This window comes from Sminthopsis crassicaudata, chromosome 2 (assembly GCF_048593235.1).
Source record: "Sminthopsis crassicaudata isolate SCR6 chromosome 2, ASM4859323v1, whole genome shotgun sequence".
NCBI lineage: Eukaryota > Metazoa > Chordata > Mammalia > Dasyuromorphia > Dasyuridae > Sminthopsis > Sminthopsis crassicaudata.
The window spans coordinates 646,378,265-646,400,091 of NC_133618.1; the positions used below are offsets into that span (position 1 = coordinate 646,378,265).

General features: G+C 38.6%; 1 protein-coding gene across 3 annotated transcripts in view; it reads right to left on the reverse strand.

Moving 5' to 3' along the window:
- Positions 1 to 198: 198 nt before the first annotated feature.
- TSPAN14 (tetraspanin 14) overlaps positions 199 to 21,827 on the reverse strand; it is a 92,368-nt gene continuing 70,739 nt past the window's right edge. For all 3 annotated transcript variants that reach the window (XM_074296656.1, XM_074296655.1, XM_074296654.1), the window contains 7 exons: positions 17,033 to 17,083; positions 13,678 to 13,824; positions 11,036 to 11,206; positions 9,183 to 9,308; positions 7,244 to 7,288; positions 4,746 to 4,865; positions 199 to 2,644 (listed from right to left, as the gene is read on the reverse strand). In XM_074296656.1, the coding sequence (XP_074152757.1) occupies positions 2,573 to 2,644; positions 4,746 to 4,865; positions 7,244 to 7,288; positions 9,183 to 9,308; positions 11,036 to 11,206; positions 13,678 to 13,824; positions 17,033 to 17,083 (732 nt within the window). In that variant the 3' untranslated portion in view covers positions 199 to 2,572. The remainder of the gene's footprint in view (positions 2,645 to 4,745; positions 4,866 to 7,243; positions 7,289 to 9,182; positions 9,309 to 11,035; positions 11,207 to 13,677; positions 13,825 to 17,032; positions 17,084 to 21,827) is intronic.

The following is a 21,827-nucleotide window of genomic DNA, read 5'->3' on the forward strand; positions in this document are numbered from 1 at the left end:
TAGCTCATCATGAGGTCAACTGCGGGAAAGATTGTGGCCCAGACATATGGCCGTACTGGTGACCTCTTTGAAAATAACCTTGAAAATAACCAAAATATTAGTCTAAAAATTATGCCTTTATCCTGAACAAACAGTATCAGAGGATCAAGGCCTCCCTTGCGGATGCAGAAATCGCTGCCACAAACTAGTCTAGAGTAGGTTGATACATGAACAATTTTACTTTAGTTTTGGTCTTCACATAAAAGAGAAGTTGAAAATTGTGTTCAGAATCGGGGGAGGGAACCTTGCCCATGAAATATATCCCAAATTGAGCCACAGGCCATTTGCCTTGGCCATCAATCATTGCTGTCAGGTTCGAATAGCCCCTGATTCCCATGGTAGCCATGTTTATTTACTACTGTGATACTTAACATCACTAGGGAAATAAGAAAAAAAAAAAAAAAAAAAAAAATCAACATTTATATAAAGATATAATTCAAAAACAACAACAAAAAACAAGTTTGGCAGTCAAAGAAAGGCATCACACTTCCAAAATCACAGGAATCATTCTTTCCCTAGTCTACAAACATACAAAACTTAAAAAAAAAATAAAAATAAAAATAAAAAAATACAGCCTACACCATTCTAAAACTTACATCATATTAGGCATGAACATTAAACATAGCAATCCCTGAACAACAAATAGGGCACCATTAAAAGTAGGAATGACTGTTAGTAAATGGCCCTACACAAAACTGACTATGCCCCAATTATAGAGGCCAAGGAAGGGGAGTATTAATTAGTAGAGGAACAGATTTCATGTAATAAAGACACGTCTCAATAAACAAAAATAAGCAATGTGAAAGGAGCAAGATGGAGCTTAGGTAAGATGAAGCAATAAAGCTAGACAATATAAGCACTGAAGAGAACCTGCCTGATTGGGAACCAAAAAAGAAAAAAATGGAATTGGGGGATAGAGGGGTTGGGAGAGGATGAGAAAATAAACATTCTCAACTAGGTAGAGTTTTCCAACAAAAATGAGAATACTGACTATCTTCTCGAACCGCTAATGAATTTTTCAGTCAATTATCATCCTTAACACTACCTGGTTTTTGAAGACAGCTTCCCCATATCTTTTTTCTGCAGCAATGAAAAATCAGGGGCTGAAGCATCAGTTGATAGAGGCTGGGGGATAAGGAGAAAACTAAGGGGAACGTTCTCAAGACAAATTATACAGTATCATCAGGGATATTAGTTGAAAAAAATCCCAGATTAATTTTTTTTAAAAAATGATTCCAGCTCAAGTCAAATTAATAAGTGATCGGGCTATCGAGTGAACTTGTGATTTCACTGGCATAGGAAACTCCCAGGTGAGGAAATTCCTTCCACCAATGCAAGGCAGCACTTTCTCTCCAATTTATGGTTTTAAGAGAGTTACTAGGATCACTTTAGTTAAGGGTGATACAAAGCCACACAGTCAATGTATAAAGTCTGACCTTGATACAAGGCTTTTTTGGGGGCTGGGAAGGAGAAGCTCTAAGAAAACAATAAAAAGTACTTCTGAGAAAATGTGTTTACCCAGATAAATAAAACTATTTACAAATTTTGAGAAAATGATGAGACATATTAGAGTAAAACCCAAACCACAGACCTCCCCCCCACCAAAATGCCTTTGGAAACTAATGCTATTGGAACAAAAGCAGATGGCTTCTGCCCTCAGAAAAAGCCTTCGGAAAGGACATTCATAGAGGCTCTGCCTTTTAGAAGCTTTTCTCAGGGAGGCAGGAAAAGAAGATTCTTTTTAACTAAAGTATCTACATTGGCTCAGGGTCACTATGCCTTCTGCACAGTTGAAGTTCCACGCTCTCTTTGATTCAGATTATCTTGGCACCCAGTTAAATTCATCTGTGTAAACACACACACACACACACACACACACACACAAAATCTCTCTCATTCCCTGGACTTTCCCTTTAGAAAGACAAGCTACCCAAGAAGCAATTCAACTTCAACTTCTTTGCGATGGGTGTCACCGACAGAATAGAGACTTCTCTATGTATTTTTGTCTTCCCAGTACTGGGTTTTCTCTATCCAACAAGGTAAGCACCAGTGAAGCAAAGGAGGAATTCAGATTACAATAACTGGGAGCCAAGAAGGCCAGGCTCTAAGACAGTGATATCCTGCACACATCGACGCTGAGATGACTCTTAGAGGTGCCCTAAGACTTGGGCTTATCAGTCTCTTAGGTGTTCCCCTTCATGTTTCACACCCCTCTTGGTCCTTACAGGTCAAGTCTCAGCTGCTAGGCCACAATCCCCACCACCCTCCCCTGGTCCCAATTCCCCCTGTATGGAAGCTCTGGTGGTCATCAGGTCTTCTGAGCTTTGTTTAGTGTCCCCTCTTCCTTCTGCACCAGCACAAAGCAGAAACAGAATTACTACTGATGGCTGAAGGAAGACTTGATTTGGAGGGAGATGGTAGTAGAAAGGCAGCCAAGAGCTCTCAGACTAGCTTGTCGACTTCTTTCCATCTTGATGAAAAGTTAATGACAGTGAAATGAATTCACTTTCACAGCTGGGTCAGGCTTTGATCTTCAGAAGTGATGGCCGGCCTTCACAGCCTCAATGTCCGAAATCAGGGTCCGGGCCAGGAAGATGCCAAATATCTGAAATCAGATTGAAAGGACTCATGTTTGGTTTGGGGAAAAGGGAAGAAGACAGCAGGTAGGAGAGGGAGGCAGAGCAGGAGTGAAGTAGTAGAGAACTCACTCAAGACCGACTCTTGCCTCCAGGGCCCATGCAAAGAACAGCCAGCAGACAGATGGTGAAAATAAATAAATCACATCAACATTCTTGGCTACCCCCAAAGCATAAACTATATACTATCCAGAGAAAGACTAAAGAAAAGATCAAGAAACCTACACATCAATCTTTTTCAAGCTTTTCAAGCTAAAAAATTATGGATATCCAAAGTCCCATAGCAGATCCAGCCATTTCAATTAGGTCTGAGGGACCTAAGTCCCTCCTAATTTTTAAAAAAATTTTAAATGTTACTATTTTTAAATTTTATTTCAAATTTAATAACCACCAATAAAAATAAGCTTACAGAAAAAAGGGCAAGCCATACACAAAAGTCCTGGCCTTTAACAACCAGAACCAAATGAATTAATAAGCAAAGAAAATGTTTTTATCCTGTGTACCCTCCCGTTTCCCTCAAGTTCTTCCATCTCTTACTTCAATGTCCTTCCTCTCTCTGTTTCTTTTTAAAGAGTTATAAGTATCCACACATTTTTGCTTCTATCTGTCTCAATTCAAAAAGGTCCTTCCATATTTCTTGTATGTATGTTTAATACTTATCATTTTTTTTATGGCATAATATTCTATTGCATTAATGCAATGTAATTTATTCAGCTACTCTCCAACCACTGAAGATTCAAACTATATCCAAATTTTAACTTGTATAAATTAAACATATACCCAGCTTCTTTTTTCATCATTATGACTTTGGGGGAAAAATAAGAGGCCCAACAATGGAACTGCCTGATCAGCTGTGTAACCCTAATTACACAGTGATTTCCTAATCTAATTTCCACTAATCTGTAGTTCCACCAAGCCTATAGTATAGTACAGTGACTATTTTCCCACAGCCCGATATTTTAGTATATCAAAGGATAGTAGTGCCTTGGAGCAAATGTGACCCACTTACTCCTACCAATATTTTTATATAGATAGAATCAATCATTACCTTGAAGAATTTAACAGAATTGTACTATATTGGTCTATATTTCCTTTAAATTGAAAAGTTGAGGTTTTGGTACATGAAAACTGTAAGAGATGTAGTCTTTTTTTGACAGTAGCTGTCAGGGCCAACTCCCTTTTCTCTTGAAACTGCCTTTCTCAGTTAACCACCAATTGTCCCACTAGGTATGACTACATTTTGGCCTGGACCCATGGGTTCAAAAGAGTCCAAAAGTTTAGATCCTGAAGCAGCCAGTAGGAAAAAAGGATAGAGTTCCAGGGCTGTAGTTAAGAAAATCTGGGCTGAAATATGTGCTCAAGACACCTCTTATTGGTGTGACCTTAGACAAGCCACTTAGTTTCTGTCTATCTCCTTTGTAAAGTAGAGACAATAATAGCATCTACTTCCCAGTGTTCTTGCAAGAATAAAGTAATATCTGTAAAGCACTTAACAGTGTCGGGCATATAATAGGCACTATAAAATTGCTAACTATCATCACCATCATCATCATATTATTATCATCATCATCATTACTATTACTACTACCATTACCACCACCACCACCACCACCACCACCACTACTACTACTACTACTACTACTACTATTACTGCTACTGTTTTTATTATACTGTCATTTTCTTTGCTACCTAGTCCTACCCCCAAGTGCAAAGAGATGCTTAATAAAGGAATGAGAATGAGGTGAACATTATGAATAGAGAAACTAGTTTATAATCAAATTGATACTGTAGCAGCAATTAAATCCACCACAACACCAACCAAGTAAACCTTGAAAAGATTATCCCCAACAATCTTTTTTCACTTTTTTAATTCTCAATTTCCAACTTTAAAATTGTGGAATCATTAGTTGTTGACATAAGCTTTTTAATTCAGAGGTCAAAAATTCTTCAGAAGGATTTTTACAAGAGGATAGCTCAAAATAAGACAAGCAGCTTCAAAAGAATCAATGACCCCTCCCCCAGGTCTTTATCTCCTGCTTTGTGGAGGGTCCAATGATACCTTGTACTGACCTGTAGTAAGGAGACAGCGATGAAAATGCCTGCCACTATGTAAATGTTCCGAGGCAGCCAGGCTTCCAAAGCAGGGATACAGCCTTTGGTAAAGATGGACTCGTCCCATTTATTCTTTGTCTGCATTGGAAACACATAGAAAATAGCCTCACTCTTGAGCCATCACATGTGCATTACTATTAGGTCTCCTATGGGCTGAAGAAAGGGGAGTGGTAGATAAGGACAAGAGTCTGGCAATCAGCATCCATGGGGGGGGGGGGGGGGGGGGGGGGGGGAGGTTGAGTCACATAGCCCTAGACCTCTGCATGACATCCAGAGGTCATCTATCCTAATTATGTTCACAATCAACTCCAGGAGTTCCCAATTGTTTTTAAGAAAAAAAATATAAATTCCTCTGTTGAATTTTCAGAGCCCTTAAAGCTGACCCCAATTTCAATCTGGTCTCACTGAATAATCTCCACATTTTATAAGCCAGGCAAATGGGCTTTCTTACACACAAATCACTCCATCTCTCTTTCTCTATACTTTTACTGTGTCTATCCTTCACCTTGGGAATGTTTCACCACAACTCTACTTCACAGAATCCCTCTCTTCCTTTAATCACAACCTTTTAAAGGAAACATTTCCTGATTTTTCCCCAATGTTACTTGTTACTTTTTTTTTTTTTAATTCTCTCTACATACTGATGTGTTTGTTGTCTTCTCCATAAGAAGATAAAGTCCTGTTGAGAAGGAATTGTTTGGCTCATTTTATTTGCACTCCTACCACTTAGCATGGTACCTGACAAATAGTAGATCCTAAATAAATGCTTGTGGATTGATCTCATTATTCTGAGAGATCCATTAGTAGACAACTGACAACCTACCTTTCAAGTGATCCCCAAAATCTCATTCTGAAAAAGGGGATTCCTAGAAGTACAATGATGGCTAGTGGGTGTCTGATCTCTAAATGCAGTGATGTTGACAATGATGGTGTCTCCGAAAGTCTTTAGAATATGATAATGAAAAATATGGGGAAAGTGAACTAAGGGACATATTTAAAGACTATCAAATAACTACACATATATATAAGTATATGTAAATGTATATATCCACATATGTATGTTTGTTTAGTTTTTCAGTTGTATCTGACTCTTCATGACTCTATTAGGAGTTTTCTTGGCAAAGATATTGGAGTGGTTTGCCATTTCTTTGAGGGAACAGGCAAAGACCTGCCCAGGATCACACAGCTAAACGTATCTGAGGCCAAATTTGAATTCAAGAAGATGAGGCTTCCTGATTCCAGGTTCAGCACTCTGTCTATCCACTGTGGCAAAGAGGTTTAACCAAAGTTTCCACCCATTTTAAAAGCAGGACCCTATAACTAAACTTTTTATTTCAAAAGCAAATGTGTTTGTATATCTTTGGCCATAATGTGTCACTTTAATAAAATTCCTTCCATTATCTCCACATGATTTACAACTGAGATCTTCAGCAGAGCTGACCCACTAAGTTTCATCATGAGAAGTCTACTTTCCAACATTAGCTGCTAAATTCATAGAATATAAGATGGAACTAAATCAATTAATCAACATAAGTACCTACTCCACCATGTAAAGTACTGCTAGGCACTAGAAATACAAACACCAAATGGAATAAATAATCCTTGCCCTTCAGGAAATTGCATTGTCTCAGACTAACAATTGCCTCTTGGGGAGTTACACTGACTGTAACATACACTACAATGTCCCAAAGCATATGTAATAACATTTGAATTGTCTGCATTACTACTCTTTTCAGTTAACCATGAACCTGAGACACACTCCCAAGATGGTATGGGATCATATTCGCTTTAGCTAAGCCTATGATTCCACACTGTTTATTTCCACACAGTTAATCATAAGAACACCATATTAACAGTCACCAGATATTGCCCGCAAGAAGCAAGATAAATATCTTTCCTAAGTGTTTTCCCTTCATGACATACTAAGTGATGAAACTAGTCTAACACTTTCCCCTCTTGAGCCTGAATACCTGAGATAAATGAACCCTAAATTAGGTAATTTGGGGAGCATTTGACATGAAGGGGAATTTACTGACTCCAACTGCATGTTAACAAGAGCAACCAAACAAAATTATTTTCAGCAAGTCTGACAGTTTTTTGAACTATGAATACATTAAATGAATCGTTTAAAAAAAAAAAAGTGAAAATAAAGAGTTTCTGCAGCTCCTAAACTCTCCTCCTCCCTTCTTTCCCACTAACTTGGCAATAGCTAGTTTGGGGACCTCTGGTTAATGAAGCTTGAAATTAACATGGAACACCATTTCCTTCCTCCTTTACCCCAGCCCAGGGGATGGCTTCTGTTAGGTTGCTTACTTCTTCTCACTGGGCTCACCCCTACTGGGTTTGGAATCTCACCTCTGCACTTAGCTCCTAGCGTTCCCAATCTAATTTACACGTGTGTGCTAAATTGGGAAGTTGAGCCAAAGGGGATAACCATAAGCATTAGGGGTTCTCACCATAGTCCTGACATCATATCCACACTGTGTATTCACAACTTTTTGCTGCAAGAGAAATTAGAAAAGATTAGTACCATAGAAGGCCAGCAGGAAGGGGGAAGGGGTGGAGGGAGAAAGAGAAAACGGCCTTCTGGGAAAAATCACGAAAGATTTCGGTGGCAACAGCCCATATTAGTCCAGTCAATTTAGTTGTGCTATAGATACTGAAAGGCAGAAGCTACATTTAGGAAATGTAATGATTTTGGGAGGGATTTCTAACCCTAGGATTGAGAAAAATATCTTGTACCTATCTCTGCCCCTTACTAGCCATAGGACAGTGGGAGAGTCACTGAACTTGAAAGCTTCTTCCTCCTAACCTGCAAAAGGGAGTAGAGACATACCTACACTCCTTTAAGCTGCCAAGGGTGTTCTAAGCAAAGGGTTTTGGAATATAATAATAAAGACCATTAGTTAGAGAGAACTTGAAAGGATGGCAAAGTACTTTACATAAGATGCTCACAACAACCCTGTGAAATAGGGGATGTTATGATCTCTATTTTATAGATAATTAACCTATTTTTAATTTACTTTATAGATGAAGGAATTGGAAGGCCCAGAGAAGTAAGCTTATTCACACAGTGAATCCAAGCTGAGTCACCTTTATAAAAGCATATATGGATGAGTCAATATTGCAATTATTATTATACTGTTCCAACAATTCAGGAACAAACTATAAACTGAGAAAATAAGATTTAAGACACTATTCTTATTACCTAAAGAAATCACCTAATTTCTCTGTAGCTTGTTTAATTTACATGCAAAATAAGGTAATCATGTATTGTTGATTAAAAGGCAGGGAGACTTTATTCTGCCACAAATCTCTGGAATCCTAACAAACCTGAACTCACTCAAAGTCTTAATGTGAATATGCAATCAAAGAAAACTAGAGAGAACAAAACAGATGTTTTACCTTCTGAATTAGGCCCTGAATTTGATTCATTCATATATGTGTGTGTGTATGCATAATCCACACGAACCCAATATATATACATGGGTGTGTATGCAAGCACATATTGATTTGTCACATGCATGCTTACTATAAATGTATATGTACATTTTATTACCAAATCGGACTTTTTTCTTCCCTCTTTAACTTTCCTTTTTTCTAGATGAACCCAAAATTAAGTACCTCAGACAGAAATATCCTCAATCATTCCTACAGGTAATAGCATGTAATTGATGGAAGAATCTGCTTTGTTCTTATTCTTTCCTGCTTCTTTGACTCATAATCAAGTCAAACCTTTGGATGAGAACAGGCCTGTTAGGATTCAAGAAACTTGTGGCTGACTTCAATAACCACCTGCTTTCAAATCAATAATATATGGCCACTTTTTGTTGACATCTGGATGAATCTAAGGTACAAGAAGTTATGTGAGTTCTTTAAGTAACTCAGCACAGTTAATTCTTACATTGGGAATTATGCTTTACTGTTTCGGGGGCCTTAATAGAGTCAATAGTCACTTATCTCATGACTTGCCAAGAGGCCATTTTCCCTTTTTCTAAGAAGGCACCTGTCCAAGCTAATCACTTTAGATAGCACCAGAGTTTGAGCACAGAAACTAGTCACAGTTAAAAGAACCTAGTATGTTTGCACGGAGAGAAATGGGACCTGTAATGATCCCAACTTTGCAAAAGATGATAGAAAAATGGAATACAACTAAGGTAGAATGTTAGGTACAATGTCTGATGCAATCGTTATATAATTTCCGCACTTAACTCCTTTGCTTTTTGGTTTGTTTTTTCAATTGTGTACAAAGTACAATAAAAGAATTGAACCACAAGGTTCAATTCTTAGACTGGATTTTCCAGAAATAACAATGACATTAAAATCAAAACAAAACAAAAAAACACAGGCAACAATTTTTTTTTTTTTTTAAACCCTAAAGAAAGCACAACTTACTGCAGGATCTGGTACACAGCAAGAAAATGGGACACCGCATTTCTCTCGGCTGTAGCTTTCTCCACTGCAATTAAAGTAAACATTGAGGTCCCAGTCTTCAGGGCCATAAGCTCCACAGCATTGGTTCTACAGAACAAACAAACAGAAATCTTCATCACCATAGCCATAGCACTGTCATTTGGTGACCAACATGCCATAATGGACCCAAAACATATATTTCATCTCTAATTTAGTGCTGTCTCAGCTTTCAAGTTCAGGAGCCATTTCTAGAACTACATCAATTCAGTATCTCCACAGCACATGGGCAGTAAGCACTCATTTGGCTTTTGTAACTTATTACTTTTTATAGTAACTTTTTTCATACATGTAAATGTGCATCCATGTATGTGATCTCCCAAGTGGACTGAGAACTTCATGAAGAGGGGAACTGTATCTTGTTGGGTTTTTTATCCCTCTTAAGTATTTGGTATATATCTGGAATGGATAACTATTGAATGAATGAAACTATATTATGCATAAACAGACCAGACACTATGATAACTAGAATGTGTTTAACAATGTACCCTGATGTTTCTCTCCCTTTCAAAAAAATAGAGAGAGAAAAAGAGAGAGACCAACCAATGGGAAAGAGGGGATGCAGAATTCATCTTTTAAGGAAAATGAGAAGAATGGATAATGCCAAAATTTTTTGTTTGTTGTTATTTTAACACTAGCATACAAAAGAAACATCAAAATATATTGTCAGCTGGAAAATGAAGGAGACAGAGACAAAGAAATAATCATAGAGACCTAGACATGGATGAAAACAGAAAAGATGACATCTCAGTTTCCAAACTGGGACAACTGGTTCTCTTTGAGAGTTTCTCCAACTTTAAGGCATCACAATCATACAATCCCAAGGCAGAGGCAAGCAAAACTGGGGGGGGTTATATCTGAGTTTTACTGGCTCAAATAATACTTAAAACTAAGTCTAATCTTGCTCAGTTTAAGATTTCCTTTGTGTGCTTTCTGATTTGTGGATCTCTTTTCCATTTCCTTTTGCATAACACAAAACAGTTTTTGTCTTTTTTCAGGATAAAAACAAACCAAAAAAGCAAAATGCCTAAAGAAGCTGGGATTCTGAAGAGAAAGAGCAGAGCATTCACAAGGCCATGAGCTGGGTCCCCACTTTCACCCCCAATGAGGATAAGATGCAACACCATTTTTTCAGCTCCTCAGGCTCACAATCTAGTTACATTCTCAATTCCCAACTATCTCTCACTGCCCACCTTATGCCCCCATATCCAATCTGCTACTAAAGCCATTTGATTTCACTTTTGCAGCCCCTTTCACAGATGCCCCTTTCTGTACTCTGACATTGTCACCACTCTGGTTCATCCCCTTCATCCCTAAACCCTTCCCATTGACTGAATGATTCAGTCTTTTGCCTCTTTTTTCTATCCCCATGCTTAGCACAGCAGTGTCAGGCACATAGTAGGTGCTTAATAAACATTACTGTTGATTCAGTCTTTTGTTTTTTTGTATCCCCAATGTTTAACCCAATGCTTGGAACATAGTAAGTGCTTAATAAATGTTTACTGATTAAGTGACTGAGTCAAACGACTGAAAACCAATCTTCTAATAAGTAGTCCTTCCAAACTTAAGCTGGTCCTTGAATGCCAGGCTTTCGGTGTGCTATGAGATCACCCTTTTGAGTCCTTCGAGCCTTGTTAACACCTGCTAGAATACCAGCACTCTTTAGGAAAAGCTTCAAGAACCCATGCTCCTCCCTCCACACCAAAATGAAGCATCAGCATAAGATTCCAGAGTAGGAAAAAGACAGAGATAAAACAACAAAGGACAAAGTGACTTACAGCTTTCTGCAGGGAGTCAATAAGGTTCTGCAGATCGATGTCATCTCGGTAAGACTTGATATTGATCTCAAAAAACTCCTTGAACCTGTCCCTCACCCAGTCCTGGAACAGGAAGGCCAACACAGCAACCGCCAGCTCCAGGAAAAATATCAGTACAATAGCCCCACAGAACTAAAAGGAAACAGAAAAAGAGGAGGGAATAACAGGAAATAACTGTTACTCAATTCTTCCAGTCTTGAGACCCTCTGCGAAAACTTTTCCACTCTTCTTAGTTATAAGTGGTTTATTTTCCCCAAACTCCTTAGCTCTTATTATTGGCACAAGGATAAGGACTGTACCTGTGATGTTTGCCTGCAATTATGTAGGAAGCTAAATGAGGAATATCATTCCCTAACGCAGATTGGCATCTTCTCTGTAGCTTAAGGTTCTTAGAGAGCTGCCTGAAGCAGTGGTGTCCAATTTAAACAAACGGGAAAAACTCACAAAGAATCTCTATAGGCTGCACATTGACTTAGAAAACCACATACTAACATTATCTACTTTCTACCATATTTTAATTTATTGGTCAAATATTTCCCAATTACCTTATTTTAATTTATTTGGTCAAATATTTATCAATTACCCTATTTTAATTTATTTGGTCAAATATTTCCCAATCACCCTATTTTAATTTATTTGGTCAAATATTTCCCAATTGCCACATTTTAATTTATTTTGTCAGATATTTCCCAATTACATTTTAATCTGATTGAGACACAGTTACTGCCAAATTAGGCCTCAGTGATTTGACACTTCTGGCCTAGAGCACTGAGAGGTTTCTTAGTTTACCTGGGATCACACAGACTTGAACCTCAGACTCTCTAGCTATGAGGCTGGCTCTGTGGTCCCTCTCTCTCTCTCAGGGCCTCATGAAACACTCAAAAATTAAAACCTGAGAATCCATATTTAATCTCCATTAGGGCAAAATCTCTATAGGGCAAAATCTCTAGGAGGACAAGGCCCATTTTATTAGTAACAGATTTATTTGTATGTTTATTATTATATATTAATAGGTAGTTACTTGGCACAGTAGATAGTCAGGCCTTAAGTCAGGAAGCCTCATCTGAGTTCAAATCTGATCTCAGACACTGACTGGCTGCTTGACTCTGGGGAAGTCACTTAAATGGTTTACCTCAGTTCCTCATCTATAAAATGAACTAAATAAGGAAATGGCAAACCATCCCAGTATCTCTGCCAAGAAAAACTGGATAAGATTGGAACAACACCAAAAAAGTATTAATGACATGTCCACATATTCATGTTATATAATATACAATGACAAGCATGGTTTCATATATACCATTGATATAATATGTTGCCATGTTAATAATATACAGATAATAATATCCATTAATTGAGAGAGAATTCCAACTCATTTATTTTATGTCCTCTTGATCCCAAACCCAGCACACTTTTTTCATGCTGAATTTGCAGTTCTTAGGACTTCTAGGACTGTACCTTTAGGAAATGTTCCCATGCTTACTAATTGACTTGCTAAGGCTCTACCCACCACAAGAGTCACAGGGAAATTGCAGATTTGCACAGAATTAGAAAATGTAAGAGCTGGTAGACCTTTAGAGACCAGCTTCAGTGGAGAGGGCAAGAAGTACATAAAACATTCAATGTATGCTATCTAAATTCAGAATAGGGAATACAGAATGATTTGATAAATATAAAAAATAATACATTGCAAAGCAATGTAACAGGTGTTTTCCCACCAGATCCTCCTGAATTGTAACTGAAAGCATCTCAAAATGAGTTTATCTAAATGTAATCCTATTTTCTTGAAACTCCATAAATATTTATTTAATTCTATTTAAAAGTGACTGGGTTTTTTGCATTACATATCTAACGGGATGAAAAGAGAAGTGAAAAAAGGAAAAATGGCACATGAAAATATATAATAGGAGGAAATCACTGCATATTGATTTAAATTTGGGGGAATAAGGAGACAGGTGTTGCTCTCCACTGGACAGCCTCCATGAAACCTAGAAGTGTGGGAGTGCTGTGACCTTGGGGAGAAACAGTAAATAGATCTACTAATTAACTAAGTTAAAGTTTTCAAAAGCACTATCAATTGGTAGACTGTGCCTTGACTAATGCGGACAACTATAAGTACCTCGTTCCTAGCTTCTCAGTGTGGGGATTAAGATTATATCACACTTATAATACAAGTCACTGGGGCAGAGGCCTGAGCTAATGATCCTTTACTAAAGAGGCAACGTTCCCTTCTAATGAAGTAGACTTCAGATTTTCCTGGAGACCTGAAATGCCTCCTCTTCCCAGGGCCCTATAGTAGATGCCCAGTCATTCAAGAACAGCTATACCAAACACAGAATAATTCTACTGACTGACATATGACACATCAACTAAAATAAACAAAATAATATAACAAAAGAGTCACTTGTGTAAGGACTACCCCCACACAAGACGGACAGGCTTCTCCTTAGATTAGGCAGGAGGAAATGGAAGAAGCCATCACAGTCAGTGACTTAAATGGTCATAAGATGGTCATCTGCTCCCATGGACAAGGGATAGAGCAGAACTATCCCCCATCCCTCTGTTCCCACAGTCCCACAACACCTGGACCCAAGGTTACTTACAAACTGCAGGAGGCAGATGTTTTCCCTCAGGGCCCCCACACAGCCAGCGAAGCCCAGTGTGAACATCACCACGCCTACCATCAGGACCAGGACCACAGGATCCACACCATGGAGACGAGTCACTTTGGTCAAGTCTGAGAGTACACCCTGTAGAGAGCCAAGGTGACATCAACCGCAGCAAAAAGGCAGATGGTTATTAAAAAAAAAAAAAAAAAAAAAAAAAAAAAAGATCTACTTGCAAGTTGTACAAATTAAGCTAAATGCACATGTTCCCTGCCTTCGGGGAGCTTATAACCTTTCAAAGGAAATGTCACTGTCATACTGGGTTAACCAGAAAGAAAATCATCACCTTAGGGTACGCCCTTCCTTTTTTATGAAGCCGTCTTATTACTCCAATTCACAGAGTAATTATCTTCTAACCCTAACCCACCATCCTTTGAATTCAACAATCTAATGAATATTTAATAAATACTCATGTGCAAGTCTACATGCTAGGGGCTAGGAATAATAAGATAAAAAAAGAGAGAGAGAGATGGGACCTCCAGAGAGGACATGCACACAAATAATAGGATACAAAGGGTAAGGGGACAGTACACAAAGAAGAAATCTAGACAAAGTAATAGAGAAAAATCTGAGGAAGGAAAAATAGACACTTTCCATAAGAAGAGACATATAAATTGGTCCTTGAAAGAAGGCAGGGATTCTTAATGAGTTAGGATGTAGAATGAGTCCTTCTTTTCTAGAGATGGGGACCAGTGTCCTCAAATACAGAGGCAGGTGAATATGAGATGAGATATCAGAATAACTAGCTATCCTGTGGCTGGAGAAGAGACTGAGAAGTAGAGATATTACAAAATAAATCTGATAATATTGGTTGGAAAAGAGATGAGGGAAACTGATGGACTTGGAGCATTTGGGATATTTACTTGGAAATTATGAGAAACATGGAATGAAGGGAAGAAGGTATAGAGGCTGAGATGGGGAAGAGAACGATGCCAAAAAGAATGTGCACAACATGTTTTGTATCAGCCCTCACTGAACTATAAGCAAAGGATACAGGGCCTGCATCTTCCCCTTCTCTCAGGCCACCCCCCAAAGAGTGAGATAGTCTGAGTATTCAGTGATGGCGAAATGTGCATTTCTATGCCATCTCATGACTAAAGAGTACTATTAATAGGACTGTAGATTTTAAATGGTATTGTCATCTCCAACATTATTATCGTTTATAGAACCACAGTTTGAAGCTAGAGGAGGCTTCTTTGAGGTCATTAAGTTCAAAATCCTCATTTTACAGACGAGGACAAGGATGACCAGAATGGATAAGGGATTTGTTCAGGGTCACACAATTATTATATTACTGCTGAAAAAGGATTCAAGCCTGGGTTCAAGTCCAAGCCCCAAACTCAAACTGTTACACCTTACTGCCTCCCAATGACAAACACTCAGCCCAAGTTATGAATCAAAAAAAAGCTCCATGTTGCTTTGGATGAAAGAAATAGAAGTACTTAAAGGGGGAGGAGAGGAAAAGCCATGGGCTTACTATAGGCTTCCTGACTGGTACTTAGCCAGTTCAGCTTAATTCATGTGAGAAAGTGAGATCTGATCTCGACTCTTCTTAATAAAGAACAAAATGAGAAAAAGGAGAATGAATATTAATTATTAACACCAGGCAAGGTTCCCGCCTCTTGGCAAATAACATGAATGTTTCCTGAAAATTCAAAAAACACAACCAAATTCTCATCGCCCAGTTTGCGCATAGCCTGAAGCTACCACAAGGTGGAGCTACAAGCTCATGGTTGGCACAAGTTTCAAATCCACCACTTCCAGTGTAAGAATTTAACCCTGGATGCTGGGTACCTGCTACCCAGAGGAAAATCTCTCTGACAATCCCCCTATTTTTGTTCACCTGCATTTTTTATTTCCTTCACAGGCTCATTGTACACTATTTCAAAATCTGATTCTTTTTGTACAGCAAAATAACTGTTTGGACATGTGGGGGTGGGGGGGAGGAGGGGAAAAATTGAAACAAAAGGCTTGGCAATTGTCAATGCTGTAAAATTACCCATGCATGTATCTGGTAAATAAAAAGCTGTAATTAAAAAAAAAAAAAAAAAAAAAAAAGGCAGGTCTGAGGTAACCCATGGGCATCCTTACACTTCTGGAAAGTATTTCTTCCAAGTTCTCAACCAATCACTCTACAGATCAGACTTCTTAACACTGCATGATCCCTGCCTAAAGCGTACTTGTACAAGGATTATGTAATAATGTTAAAGCTAGAATAAATTTTAAAGATCATGTATCTGTTCAGTTTAATTTCAATTTAAAATTGGGAAACTAAGGTTCAGAAGGACAGATATCATGGAAATGACAAAGCGGAGTCAGAGCTCAGATTTCTGATTCCATCACATCCCAAATGGCTGGGCTTTCGGTACCTAGCTCTTAAAAAAGCAATTTTAATAAAACCATCATGCTACTTTAAATACTGAACCCCAAGAAGGATATTATTAATTATTCTCCTTCTGTCTCCGGTACCTGATCATGCGCTATCCTGACACTCAGTGTTGCACATTAACACATAACTTTCCCTAGATTTTTCAGAACAAAGAGATCTGCATGCTGAAGCCTTAATCCTATGGAGATAGCTGATGTCCACTTTCATTATCAAAGTCTCACTTTAGTGATGAACAGTATGATCTAGAAGCTTCCCCAGGGAGGGATGTGAAAAATCAGGAACCAAAAACTTAGGAAAGTAGCATGCCAGAAAAGTAAATACCTGAAAGAAGACAGGTTTAAGTTACACTTGGGTGCAGGGAGGCAAATTTGGGTACAACATGAAAAAGAATTTTCTTACATGTGGAATCATCCCAAAATAGATTGGATTGCTTTAGGGACTCAGTGAGCTCCCTTCATCCCTGGGAAAGCTTAAGGAAACAGCTGGATGGTAATCTACCAGCAATTCTGTGAAGGATATCCCTGCATTCAAAAGGAGGTTGGACAATACAAACACTACTGGCCCTTCCAACTCTAAGATCCCATGATTCAAAGGCCAAAAAATTTATTTCAAAGTACAGGCTTTGTGTGGGTTTTAATCAATTCAAATTTTTCAACACCAGCACAAATAATGCATGAGGCTATGTTTAAAAAAAAATTTAAAGAGGAAAAGTCAAGTCTGAACTAGCATTTGTTATAGTCAATAGCAGCCCTGGCAGCCTGCCAAAAATCTGAGACAAAGGCTTCCTTGCTTCATGGCTTGAGGGGTGTAGAGTTTTGGGGAAGGGGGAGTCTCTGGGGGCTGGGAATGACATGTTTGCTATCTTCAAATATTTAAAGAGCTACAGTTCAAGAGTGCTCTTACCTTCTCGCTCCATGCCCAGAGTCCAACAGCAAGAAAAACAACTCCAGCTAACTGGAAGGAAGAAAGAGAGGAGAAAAAAATGCATCAGAGGCCACAGGCAACGGAAGTTCATCTTAGCAGCATTTCTAGTGTGATAGACAGTCAGACAGACCACAGCCATAGTCAGTTTGGTCAACATAACATGCACAACCAGACCAAGGGCAGGCAGGCATGGGGGCCACCGATACACTACAGTTCGTTAGTAAACTAGGATTAGTAAAAGAGAGCTGTCAAACTACTAGAGGAACTGAGCTACTTTTCAGCCCCAGAACAAAGAAACTGTTGTCCTATTGACTGATTTTCGGAGGGAATGGGACCATTTTAGGATAAACTTGGAACACTCTCCCAAGCCCTCTGAGATACTCTGGTCCAGATGAAACAGAAAAAAAAAAAAAGAAAAAAGAAAAAAAAAGAACCTTTTGGAAACAGAATTTACTAAGACTACAACTCTAATTCTGTGATTAACCTGATGCAGAAGCAGTCTAACAAGTTACATCTCTCTATCAGATCAAGCAGAATCTAAGAGTCTCCTCAAAGTCTGACACTTTTCTTCGAGATTTGTACTTAACTCCCTAGAAAACAGTCAAGGCCTCCCTCTGATGGGTAACTGGCTCTGTGTAATAATGGACAAGTGAACTGACCCCATCGGACAAATAACTCTTTAAGGCTATGTTACCAAAGAAGTGCTAATCTGCATGTGAATTCATGGAATCACAGATCACTCTCACCAAAAAAAACTGTGCCAGCCATTAGAGATACAAAGACAAAAAAAAAAAAAAAAAAAAATCCCAGCCTTCAGGGAGCTTCTACTCTATTAAAGGGGTACAAGTATGAAGAGTCATCCTTAATACTTGCCTCTCCCTCACTACCACCTCCATATCCAAGTCATGCCCATTCCATCTTTCCATCACCTTTTGACTTTTATTCTATACCCTAATTCAAGCCCTCATCACTTCTCACCTTAGACTAGTAAAATAACTGGTCTTCTCATTTCCATTTTCTTCTCTCCAATCTATTCATTCTCTACACAGCTGCTATATCGATACCCCTAATTCACAGATCTGACTACATAAATCTCACCCACAAAAATCTCCCATGCTTTCCTACTGTTTCTAAGGGGAAAAATATACAAACTCCACACTCTACCATTTAAGGCCTTCTACAATCTGTCTCCCACTTACTCATGATTATTTCATAGTATTCTCCACATTCTAGACATAATTATGTACCCAGCTTTTGTATCCATCATTCCATCTGTCACCTCCATAACAACCTCCTTTCTACATACAGCCTTCATTCTCTCACCTCTACTTCAAAATGCCCAGGTTCCGTCAGAGCTGAAAAAGTATTCCTGAATGAGGAGAGAAATTAAACTAACTTCTTTTCTAACCCTTCTATTTCATATCCTACTTATGTGTTTTTTCCCTTTAATATGCATCTACATCATGTGCATTAGCTCACTACTTTTTGATAGTAGTTATGCAATTTCCAAAGCTTTGGGTTTTTGTTTTGTTTTTCACAAACACCTATGAATGATTGAGAGAACATTATCTCATTTTATAGGTGAGGAAACAAAAATCTAGAGGTTCCCTCTGTGGGTTCCACTCCTGACTCTGGATTTCTCTGCCATGTTCCTGCAGCCTCCAGATACTCCAAATTCACTCTGCTGCTCCTGACCTTCTTATTACACTGAAAGTACCCCCTTCCTGTAATTGGTTGGCTCCAGCCAGAAACTCCATGGTAAGCAAATCACCCAGGAAAGTCGCATCTTCATTCCTCTTTAGGCTTCAACCAAATCATTCCCCAACAAACTTCCCATTCTCCATCATAGTAAATGTTGTTTCCTCCTCCTCCATTAGAATGTAAGCTCCTTAAGGGCCATCTTTCCTCCTAGGTATTTCCAAAGATCAGCATTGAGTTTAGCTAATACTAAAGACTTAATAATTCTTTTAATTGCTTGACTTAGTTCAAGCACATAGTCCAAAGTGAAGTTATTATCCACTATCAATAGGTTATACACTTTGATGCATTTTTCTTACAATGACATTGGATGTATATTGTAATTCTGTAATGCCGGAGAAACTGAGGCAAGATAGAGATTAGAGAGTATTTAATAATTTATTTAAATGGAGAGATCTGGGATCAAATGGAACCACAGTTTGGTCCCAGGGCTGAATGAATGAGACTATCGTTTCCAAGAATCCAGCAAACAATGTGAGTTCTCAGTGGCCTATATACACATGGCTCCGACTCAGGGGGTAGACTGAGGCAGGAGTGGAGTCAGGGTACTGAGAGCAGGAACGGGGACTCTGACAGGGTGGGGTGAGCCTCTGGAGATGAGATGACATCATAGGGGGAGGCACCCCAGAGATGGGGAGAGGCATCTTGATTAAGATAGTATCTGACATTCCTGTAGCTTGGGATAGGGCGATAGGGAGAGGCATTTTGATATTCTAAAAACATAAGATCTTTTATCTTTATCAAATCTAATAAAGAAGGAGGGGAGGTTTGAAGGACTGAGCTTTGAGAAGCAGAGAAACTAAGTCAGGACTGGGTCAGATTAATTATGGAAACTGAGAACTGTGACATAACAATTCACCCATTCTCCTCCTTCCAATCCATGGAAAAAGCCAGCCTAGACCAATAAAACAATCTACATCCAAGTTTGAAGAAAATCACAAAAGTAACTTGACCTGTCTGAGTTAGAACCAGTCATCAAGTAAGCTGGAACAACATCAAATACTCATCTGGCTTCTTATTGAAAAGCCAGATATGGAAAACTCATCAATAGTCATATAACACTAAGAGATTAAACCCTCAAATGCTAAACAATGACATTAAACTAGAAAGCCATCTCCCCTTCAGAAATCCTTTCCATCTTATTTTTATATTAGCCCTTAAACAAAGTCAAGTCCACACAAATTCCTAACAGCTAGCATTCCCCAAACAGGGATCAGGGTTTTTGTTTAGAAAACAAAGCATAGGAGTGATCTCAGCATTATGTTAATGGCCACCTTCTAAATTTCAGAAACAGAGCTGACAGAGAACTTTCTTTTGTTTGTGGTACTCAGTACCTCCACTAATATCTAGTAATAATGCCATACACCTTTTCAAGTACTTTTTTTTTTTTCTTGAATGTCCTATTCTTTATTCCTTACAACTTTTTACCACTATGAGACCTGGGTATTAATGCTATCATACTAGTGCCCTTTCTTCTCCCTTTCCCCCCATTATCTTCAATGTACCCCATCTCTACCACCCATGTGGCTCCCCATTAGACAGAGAACAGGGATTGTCTTTTGTCATTCTTTTTATACCTGAAATACACCCTTTCTGTGATTGATTTGGTCCAGTTCTTCCTAGAGTGCCTTCAAGCTTAAGAGCTGACTCCATTTGTTTCACCATTCGTAAAATGAAGGTGATCTAAGGTCTCTGTCTAACTCTAAGTCCTTATAATCCAGGACCAGAGCTGCAAAGAAGCCTAAAGATCATCTGCATCACAAAATATTTGAGCTGAAGAGGTCGATCCTTGCACTGTACAGAAGAGATAATCTGTGCAAGATCCTATATTTTCACCTGGTCTAACCTACCTTAATTCTTTCTACTAAATTAGTGAATGGAGGATGGGGGGGAGGAAAGGATAATTTCTCCTTTTCCACCTCCCTAGTATTTCCATGGCTTTCCTCATTCTCAAGGGATGTAAAGAAAGTCAAACAGTTCCTGTCCTCAGGTAGCCCACAGTCTAATGGAGAAAACAAATGCACAAACAAGATAGATACAGAATAAATAAAATAAATAATCAATGGAGGAAAAGAACTAGCATTAAGGAAAACCAGGGAAGGCTTCCTGCAGACCTTAGGATTTCAGGTTAGACTAGAAGGAAGGCAGGAGGTAGTGATAAGGAGGGAGAGGGGAGGATTCTGGGAAGATGGCAGAGTAGGTTGATAACCTTCAAGCTCTTCGATTTCCCCCACAAATAGAACAAATTTGCACCTCAGGGAGAACAGACTAGTGAAAAATCGAGCAGTCTTGGGGCAGAATGGGTCTTCCAGATACAACCTAAGAAGATCTGAAAGAAGACCCCGGGCCCGAGATTGACCTGTCTGAAGAGATAAAGAGAGTATCCGAGACAGAAAGACGCCAGGGATCCAATGGAGTGTCTGACATACAGAACAGCAAAGAGGCTGGTATTAATGGATTGAAGAAAAAACAAAGAGGGAATATCTAACATGAAAGTTTTTCCAGAAGTTCAAAATAAAATAATGACAATCATCAATAAGCATTTATAAAGACTGGTAGGAGTCAGGCACTTAAAAGAAGAAAATAATCCCTGGACTTCAAGGAGTTTACAATCTAAATGGGGAGGGAGAGAGAAGGGAGACCATACATAAAAGGAAGCTGGAAGGAAGATGGGAGACAAAAATTGTAAAATGCTTATTAGCATAGTGTTACCCACTATGGTATTTGCTGTATAAATCTTAATTATTACTTTCACCATCATCATTATTATTATAACAAGAGGATTTCAAATGAGGGGGATAGAAAAAACTAAAGGTAATATCTGGAAATTACGAACATAAAAACAAAAGGCACTGAAACACTTTATTTTTCAAAATTAACTATATTGTGAAAGAGGCACTTCATTTTGCTTTAATTAAAATTTTCATTTGTTCCTTTCTTCTGGCTCCTCTAAATGAAAGCTCAAATGGAATGAAGGGTACTTGCCTTGCTCCATAAAGCATATTTTACATCCTTT